This window comes from Trematomus bernacchii, unplaced genomic scaffold (genome assembly GCF_902827165.1).
Source record: "Trematomus bernacchii unplaced genomic scaffold, fTreBer1.1, whole genome shotgun sequence".
In the NCBI taxonomy this organism is placed as follows: Eukaryota; Metazoa; Chordata; class Actinopteri; order Perciformes; family Nototheniidae; genus Trematomus; species Trematomus bernacchii.
Window position 1 is genome coordinate 47,441 of NW_022987688.1, and position 10,060 is coordinate 57,500.

Genomic DNA, 10,060 nt, shown 5'->3' on the forward strand with positions numbered 1-10,060 from the left:
TTCTCTGATGATTCTCCCCTTCTTGTTTAAATGTTCCTATAGACCTTAACTTGCTCTTTTATTAAAATGATTTGAAGTGGACCTATCATGCTATATTTGAATAATATAGTGTAGGACCATACCTATATAAGGCATATTTATACTTTTTTTTTTTCAAAATACCAAACAGATCATGCATTTTAGCCATGCTTCATTTCGCTCAATTTGCACTTTTTTAGCTCTGTTTTAGCAAGGGCTGATTCTGTGAGAACAGCACCACCTACAGGCCTGGCATATGTACTACAGCGTCTCCAGCGCTTTCGAACGGCAATGGCCGTGGCTGTCTCCTCCTGATTGGTGGAGTTGTCCCAATAGCCGTAGCGCCACCGTCCTGACGTCAGGACAGTGTTCAAATCTGGATCAGTTTTTATCAGATCCGTTGCAGCCCCTTTTTTAGAGATTTGGGTATGGAGGAAAATAAAGAGGGTTGTGTTTTCTGACACTTGGTGAGTTCCCTGGAACACCGGGGACACATATTCATGTAGAAAAGACGTACACAAGTGCATTTTGCATGATAGGTCCCCTTTAAAGAATATGAGAGACAGAGAGAATGTGTCTGTGTGGCGTTCACTGACTCTCTGAGTCGTGGGAACAAACGGTTTCTTTCTGTTCTCCTCAGGTAATTATAAATAAAGATTTTTAATTATGAGCTGTTCGTTATTTACAGAATTTCAGAAAAGGGTAACATTTTGAGAAAAGGAAGCACAATTTAAAGATTTTGAGAAAAAAGTCCAAATTTTCGAGAATTTTTTTAAGATTTTGTGAAAAATTCAGATTTTTGGGGGAAAAGTCTGAAAAAAATCAGAATTTTACGATTTTGAGAAAAGAGTCTGAATTTGGTGGAAAAAGTCTGAATTTTGAGAAAAGAAGTAAGATTTTCGAGATTTTGAGAAAAGGTGATATTTTTAAGAAAAAAAGTCAGATTTTTCAGATTGAGAAGAAAAGTCACATTTGGATAGAAAAGTGATATTTTCAAGATTTTGAGAAAAGGTCAGATTTTTAAGAGAAAAAGTCAGATTTTCGAGATTATGAGAAAAAAAAGAAAAGATTATGAGAAAAAAAAGTGAGAATTTCGAGAAAACAATTAATAATAATTAAAAAAGAATTCAGGATTTTGAGATTTTGTGAAAAAAGTCTGAATTTTGAGATTTAGATTTAGAATAATTCTCACTGACTTAACCTGTCAGGGTTAGCTATACAGATGGAGCATCTTATTTCAGACTCCAGCTTACTGCTTCCTGCCTACTACCTGCCAGTTACCTGCCTAAGACCTGCCAAAGACCAGTATCTGGGAATGTTAAGCCCTCCCACTATTTTCCAAGAGGGCGATTTAACCAGGAGATGGCGCTTCCTTCACAAAAACAGGAAGACAGCTTTTCATGGTCTTTCAGTTTTGTTTAGAAGAGCATTTGAACACATCAATATTTGAGATAAAATAAAGTATATCTGATCTTGTAATTCAATAATATATAGTCTTTATATATTAAATAACTTTACACTTGGTAAAAAAATCCTGAGTGAGGCTTTCATAAATTGCATTTAGCTGACGCTTTTATCCAAAGCGACTTACTATTTAATAAAGGATAAATGATTATTCATAACAAATATGAGTGATGTGTGATTATTATTCATGCTATATACTGATATAGGGCTAAGTAAGCAATCAATCCTGCAAATTAACCCTTAGTTGTTCAATATATTTATTCAGACAATGTGAGTAGAAATACAGAAATTCTGCTCCCACCTAAGGCCAACGTTGCAATATTACAACATTTCCCTAAAAACTTACCAAAACGTAAACATTTTTAAAACTCTTTCATTTCTGCTCCAGAGGCCAGGGGTTAAATTGGGATTTGATATGTGGGGGGGCTCTGTTAGAAGGTGCGACGGGGGGGGGGAAGAGTTAGACGCTCATGAATTGTCAATGGGGGGGAAGGAACACACGTTCACTAAGCCGAAAAAACTATATCCGGTCACAGTGATCTGCTATTTTAAAGTAAATTCAACACATATCGACCCTAAATATAGCATATATTAAGAACGAGAAAGTGTTAACATCGTTTTTTGTAAACATATGACAAATGTGCGAGGGTGATGACATCAGAGCATCGTCCTATGGGCTTAGCCCCGGACAGGTACAACAGGTATTCACTCAGAGGGGGGTAGGTACTAAATGCCACCCATTTACATGTAGGCAAACAAAAATCAACATACAGTAGGGGGGTGGGGGATGGTGAACGGTATGTGGGACACTGAAAAGTCTATGTTAAAAAGCCTCAGTCACCTTAATTCATGTAATAAAAACATCTCAGGTCAGTAACACTGAAAGCTAAATGTGCAATACCATGTTCAGCTATGTTACTATTTATAATGTTATTGTTGTAACAACAGAAGATGTTTTTCTTTATATTGAAGTTAAATGCATCAATCTGGTGCACTTTGAGGTCAAAATTAAGAGATTTATGGATACCGCTGGAAAAAGCTGCATATGCCGAGCCTGTACGTAGCGCTGTAACTTCCTCCACAAAAGCAGCCTTCTGTTTATTCAACGTGGTGGGGGCCGAGGGAACCGGGCAGAGTTTTTCGCCGGTCAACGTGTGTGAAAGTTTAAATCTTCCTTATTGAGCTTTAAAACAAATGAATAACGACTATATATAATAATAAAATAAACACCGGCTGTTGTTATGCCTGCTGTAACGTTAAATGACTCCGTTCTCCGCTTGTAATTATGCCGTTACAAGCTTCATAGTTGTATTTATCATCTAAATTTGCCTTAACAAGTTTAATATTCTGAAAGCCAAGACTTTGTCTATTTGAAATCAGATGAAAACAAACTGTAACGGACCCTGCCGTGTTATCTATGATTACTATATGCCTTACTGTACATTCATAATTTCAGCCGGAGGGAGGGGTGCGGCGCTGCGGAGGAACTATTACAGCTGTTATAAAGCATTAAATAAAAAGTCAAGTGTCTAGTGACTATTTCTCTTAGCGGATGCATGTCAATTTAAATCAATACAACTATTTTTTAAATCAATAAAAACATTTTCTAAATCCATAAAAGCATTTCAATTAAGATTGGGAGTCATGTCGTTACTTTGTTGAGAATGTGGCCATGTAATAAGCGGGATAATTTGCAGCGACTTGGTCATTGTGGGGAAAAATAACACCCAGGGATCCTGATCGTTTCAATGAAGTTGAATACAGAATATTCATATTTGTCAGTGATTTCATGTCAATTCGGCGAACATAAACATAAATGATCGTGGTGAAGATGATTAAATTAGGATTAAAAATCGGGAGAGCCGGCTGCATTTCCTCTCGTTCGTTTTTTTCGACTAAACAACATTATTTTGTTAAATAACAACATGGTGATGTTTTGTAAATGATTACATGTCTTATTTAGCACAGACTATGATCCTATCCGTGACATATGGATCTTAACAAAGATCCGCTATACATTAGTACCAGACATACTGTACATCCAGTTTACTGTATCGAAGTTGATTTCACATGAGCTCCAGTGTGGAACCCCACTGCACCCCCTGGTGGATCAATGATCCATTGCAGCTGGCTTCACAATAATTAAATGTATTTATCACGGGGGCGGTATCAAGTCAGACTGGGGGCCGGCTCTTCATCACGAACCGATCACGGGCCGATCACGGACCAATCACGGACCAATCACGGACCAATCACGACCCTCGCGTTTCAAACCGTCTGAAATAAGATGCTCCATCTGTAGAATGTAATCAATATCTGTTAATCCAGCTTGCCATAGTTTGCTTAAAGGGGACCTATCATGCAAAATGCACTTTGTGATGTCTTTTATACATAAATATATGTCCCCGGTGCATCGGGGAACTCACGCAGCGTCAGAAAATAAAACCCTTTCTCTTTTCCTCCGTACCCAAATCTCTAAAAACGGGGGTACAACTGGAATAGAGGGGTATGAGGGATTTCTAAAATGCATGATCTGTTTGTATTTTGAGAAAAACACTTCATAGACATGTTTTTATATATTTTTACATATCTGAGACCCATAATATATGCCTGAAAATAGCATGATAGGAGACCTTTAATATGTATTGTGTTAGATTTCAGCGCTATCGTACTTCATGGAAGAAACACAATGCTGTTTGTTTGTGTATTTAATAAAAAACTAAAGTTGCAGCATTGTAAGTGGACAGTCGCACCTCAGAAATATATAAGAAATACTTCACAACCAAAACCCTCATCGGTTACCCCCGATTTATTTAGATAAGTTAGAGTTAGTTAGAGCTGGTTAGTTTTGATAGACCTTCAAATCAGATCAAACAAGAGTCACTGACTAACAGATGTTCTTGGGCTTGAGCTTGAGTATGGAGGTAAACAGGAAGCGTGACGGTGTCAACAGGAAGCGTGACGGTGTTAACAGGAAGCGTGACCGTGTTAACAGGAAGCGTGACGAAGGTAAACAGGAAGCGTGACGGTGTCAACAGGAAGCGTGACGGTGTTAACAGGAAGCGTGACGGAGGTAAACAGGAAGCGTGACGGAGGTAAACAGGAAGCGTGACCGTGTTAACAGGAAGCGTGACCGTGTTAACAGGAAGCGTGACGGTGTAAACAGGAAGCGTGACGAAGGTAAACAGGAAGCGTGACGGTGTTAACAGGAAGCGTGACGGTGTTAACAGGAAGCGTCACGGAGTAAACACACGGGACCAGGCGTCTGCCGTTCCAACCCAGGTCAGATGTAACCACGCCCACTTCCACATCAAAAGTCTTTACTGTAGGGTATTTTTATTATATGTACAGCACTGGCTCGACCAAAAATCGTTTAAAAATGTGCTATATAAATAAAACTTGATTTGATTTGAGTTGAAGCAGTATGCAGCCTGATGGCTGTTTGTTTGTCATGTTTTGTACAGATGTTCATTAGTAAATGTTCTTACTCTCCGTCTCAGAGGATATTAAACATTCTGCCTCAGACGGCTATAGAGTTGTTGACATGGTTCTGTTCATACGTCCATGATGCAGAGCTACATTAATGCAGAAGTGGTTACATCTCAACTGGGCTGGTCCAGCTCATGGTGCTGATGGAGATGAGGGTCAGGTCCAGCTCATGGTGCTGATGGAGAGGAGGGTCCGGTCCAGCTCATGGTGCTGATGGAGAGGAGGGTCTGGCAGGTGGAGGCGTCCAGCCACACTGACTCCACCAGGCTGAAGTGCAGGAAGCCCAGAGCGAAGCCACAGCCCACATCAGACAGGTGGTGTTTACCCAGAAGCACCCGGGACACACCCACCAGAAGAGCCCACAGGTAGAGCAGGATCCTGAGGGGCACCTGGGGAGGGGGGATGGGGGTTACTACAGGAGCTGTGGGAATGACTCCTAAAACCCTGCCATGAGTCAGCAGTATAATTATAATAATACATTGGATTTTTATAGCGCTTTTCCTAATGCAAAAAATAACAACTCATGAGTCAGCGACCCTGAGTCAGCATTATGAGTCCTGAACCCTGACATGAGTCAGCATTATGAGTCCTGAACCCTGACCTGAGTCAGCATTATGAGTCCTGAACCCTGACATGAGTCAGCATTATGAGTCCTGAACCCTGACCTGAGTCAGCATTATGAGTCCTAAACCCTTACCTGAGTCAGCATTATGAGTCCTAAACCCTGACATGAGTCAGCATTATGAGTCCTGAACCCTGACATGAGTCAGCATTATGAGTCCTGAACCCTGACATGAGTCAGCATTATGAGTCCTGAACCCTGACATGAGTCAGCATTATGAGTCCTAAACCCTGACATGAGTCAGCATTATGAGTCCTAACCATGAGTCAGCAGTTGATGAGGTAAGGACTCACAGCCAGCACCAGGTGATTCAGCAGGAATTTGGACACGAGAATGGCTCTGCTGGCGTGGGCTGCTGGGAAAGAATACGTATCCATGGCGATGTAGTCCAGAAACCCTGGAGGGAGATCCCAGGGTCCTCGACGTTTAAATAACTTCTGTAACCCGGCAACCGTCATCAGATCCAGGACCAGAGCTGAGAGACAGGTGAGAGACAGACAGGTGAGAGACAGACAGACAGACAGACAGACCGACAGGTGAAAGACAGGTGAAAGACAGGTGAGAGAGAGACAGACAGGTGAGAGACAGGAAGACAGACAGGTGAGAGACAGGAAGACAGACAGGTGAGAGACAGACAGACAGGTGAGAGACAGACAGACAGACAGTCAGACAGACAGACAGCCTGTCTCACCCATCAGCAGGTTGATCATCACTTCCTGTCCAGCTGCTGTGTTGCTGCTCCAGAGGCTGATCACTGAGATGAGGATCCACGGCAGGAAGTGCCCGCTGAGAGCCAGCAGCCTCACCATGGAGCTCAGAGGGTTCCCACCTGTCTGTTTGCCACCTGTCTGTCTCCCCACGCAGACAGACAGGCGCTTGGACAGGCTGATGTCGATTGCCAGCAGAGAGTTGATGGCGATGCCTCGTAGAGACGGATTGAGCTGCATGCAGTCCTGCTCGGGCAATCGCTCCTCCTTCACCCCCCCATTAGGAGCTCCTTCTGAGGGTCTGAGGCACAGAGGAGAGGTTATTTATTCACAGCTGCTTTTAACACAAGGCAGAGGGCTTTACAGACATTAAGAGCAACTGGACATGTATGTGTGCCACAGACGGTACTCTAGCTTCAACAGCGTTAGGGTTCTTTAATACATGCATGCAGGGCTGGACTGGCACCTTCGCGGTGGGCCTACGAGCCTTTTGGGCCGACTCAAATTCATATTTATTTTTTCTGACGGCCCATTCAGGTACATCCTGTTGGTGTCCCCCCCACTTTCAAATGGGTTTCTTATTATGTTTTAATCGCACGCCGTCATCGCCACAGAGGAGCACACAGTGTCCTTCAAGCTCGGCTCTGTGTCTGTGGCACAAGCGCATTTTGTGTGAGTGAGCGAGAGAGAGAGAGAGCGCACCAGTACCAGGGATTGTTGTTGTTAGCTTCTGGTGCTAGCTAGGAGCTAACGGATATAAAGAGCTGTTTCTACAACAAGGTGTAGCCCTCTCCTGTCAGACTGAGAAACTCTGATAACTACAGCTCAGACTGAGAGGCTCTGATAACTACAGCTCAGACTGAGAGAGATAACTACAGCTCAGACGGAGAGGCTCTGATAACTACAGCTCAGACTGAGAGGCTCTGATAACTACAGCTCAGACTGAGAGAGATAACTACAGCTCAGACGGAGAGGCTCTGATAACTACAGCTCAGACTGAGAGAGAGATAACTACAGCTCAGACTGAGAGGCTCTAATAACTACAGCTCAGACTGTGAGGCTCTGATAACTACAGCTCAGACTGAGAGGCTCTGATAACTACAGCTCAGACTGAGAGAGATAACTACAGCTCAGACGGAGAGGCTCTGATAACTACAGCTCAGACTGAGAGACTGATAACTACAGCTCAGACTGAGAGGCTCTGATAACTACAGCTCAGACTGAGAGAGAGATAACTACAGCTCAGACTGAGAGGCTCTGATAACTACAGCTCAGACTGAGAGAGAGATAACTACAGCTCAGACTGAGAGGCTCTAATAACTACAGCTCAGACTGAGAGGCTCTGATAACTACAGCTCAGACTGAGAGGCTCTGATAACTACAGCTCAGACTGAGAGGCTGAAAACTACAGCTCAGACTGAGAGGCTGATAACTACAGCTCAGACTGAGAGGCTCTGATAACTACAGCTCAGACTGAGAGAGATAACTACAGCTCAGACGGAGAGGCTCTGATAACTACAGCTCAGACTGAGAGGCTCTGATAACTACAGCTCAGACTGTGAGGCTCTAATAACTACAGCTCAGACTGCGAGGCTCTGATAACTACAGCTCATACTGAGAGGCTCTGATAACTACAGCTCAGACTGAGAGGCTCTAATAACTACAGCTCAGACTGAGAGGCTCTGATAACTACAGCTCAGACTGAGAGGCTCTGATAACTACAGCTCAGACTGAGAGGCTCTGATAACTACAGTTCAGACTGAGAGGCTCTGATAACTACAGCTCAGACTGAGAGGCTCTGATAACTACAGCTCAGACTGAGAGGCTCTAATAACTACAGCTCAGACTGAGAGGCTCTGATAACTACAGTTCAGACTGAGAGGCTCTGATAACTACAGTTCAGACTGAGAGGCTCTGATAACTACAGCTCAGACTGAGAGGCTCTGATAACTACAGCTCAGACTGAGAGGCTCTGATAACTACAGCTCAGACTGAGAGGCTCTAATATCTACAGCTCAGACTGAGAGGCTCTGATAACTACAGCTCAGACTGAGAGGCTCTAATAACTACAGCTCAGACTGAGAGGCTCTGATAACTACAGCTCAGACTGAGAGGCTCTAATAACTACAGCTCAGACTGAGAGGCTCTGATATCTACAGCTCAGACTGAGAGGCTCTGATAACTACAGCTCAGACTGAGAGGCTCTGATAACTACAGTTCAGACTGAGAGGCTCTGATAACTACAGAATATCTTCCCGTGGAGCATGCCCCCGGACAGGGCCGCCTTAATGCACGGGCTGACCTGGGCTGAAGCCCAGGGGCCTACGGAGATCGGGGGCCTATCATGAGCCAATAAAAAAATTCAAAAATACACAAACACACACACGTATACACACACACACACACTCGTGAGCTTCCCCCAGATCAGTAATCCAAACGAAAATACCTTCCCTCCATACTATTTTGATCGTTTGCTCCGCTAATCAATCAGATCGATGGATTCCAGAGATTTTTCTCAAAAATGATGACTCAGTCAGTGGGCACCACTTAGCAGCCAATCAGAATGAGAATATGTTTAACATGTGACTTATTCAAATTGCGAGTGATTGAGTGACAGATGAAGGTTGTTTAGGAGAAAATGTCGGAGACGAAAAGGTTTGAGAGTGGCGCTCGGAAAAGGAAATTGTTGAGGGAAAAGGAGTTTCGAGACAAGCAGCTATTACAAAAAATGCAGAAGCTTTCAGGTTATTTTAAACCTGTCGGCCAGGATGAGGAGGAAGGACAGATTAGTTCTGTACCGAGCGGCAGCGGTGCCGGCCGCGGGGCCTCGGAGCCAAGTAGCCCGTCTGGTTCTGATAGCGATGGAGTAGCAGGAGAGGAAAAACAGACAGGAGGGACATTATCTGTTGGAGGAGATGGAGAGGACGACGAGGAGGGGAGCCAACGGCAACCGGACAAATACATGAGGGAGGCCCGATACGTCACTCATCTGGAGGAGGACCAGGCGCGCGTAGAGCAGAGTGGAGAAGTGCGATCACAGAGCCTGCCGAGGCTATAAATGACTTTGATTTGTTGTTTAAATAGGGGGCCTACAAAACCTATCAGCCCCAGGGCCTGATGGCAGGTTAAGGCGGGCTTGCCTACAGGATGTGAGGTCCACCCCAAATAAAACAGTTAGCATGGTTAGGATACTAAATAAGTTTGCACACGTATGATATACAATACAGTATGTCCATATGTTTCTGTTTGGGTAGTAGATTGGTCTATATGGAGTTAACATTCATTATTTACATTTCATAGTGTATTATTTGGAGTCTATAGTAATAGGACAATAAAACAAACTAAGTGGAAATACATGAACTGTGAACATTTCCCACTGCTTCCAATGATGCTCTCGTTGTTGGCTATAAGGAAGAATTCAGAAGGAAGGACAGCCTTTTCTGAGACATATTTTAGAACTCTTCTTTCTGGCAGAATGTGTCATTATTATAACTTCTGATCACCATCGTCCCTACATGTTAGTAGAAATGCAGGAAATGGGATTAAAATCAAGATCATTTTTCTGGCAGAGGACCCCCAGACCCCGTGTTTTGTGTCCCCCCCCCCTCCCCCCACACTTCTCAAACCAAAGTTACACCTCTATAGCTTTGAGTGCACTGACAGTAAGCATGTTCCTCTGGTCAGGAGCCGCTGCTGTGTTTCTGTTTCTGATTGTGGGCCGGTCTGGGCCGGTCTGGGCCGGTCTGGGCCGGTCTGGGCC

General features: G+C 43.7%; 1 protein-coding gene across 1 annotated transcript in view; it reads right to left on the minus strand.

The window, feature by feature from the left end:
• Positions 1-4,259: 4,259 nt before the first annotated feature.
• Positions 4,260-10,060, minus strand: part of LOC117488252 (inactive phospholipid phosphatase 7-like) — a 5,902-nt gene continuing 101 nt past the window's right edge. Inside the window, exons 2-4 of the mRNA XM_034137054.1 lie at positions 6,285-6,601; positions 5,887-6,068; positions 4,260-5,360 (exon numbers count right to left, since the gene is read on the minus strand). Coding sequence (XP_033992945.1) covers positions 5,139-5,360; positions 5,887-6,068; positions 6,285-6,540 — 660 coding nt within the window. The 5' untranslated portion in view covers positions 6,541-6,601 and the 3' untranslated portion in view covers positions 4,260-5,138. The remainder of the gene's footprint in view (positions 5,361-5,886; positions 6,069-6,284; positions 6,602-10,060) is intronic.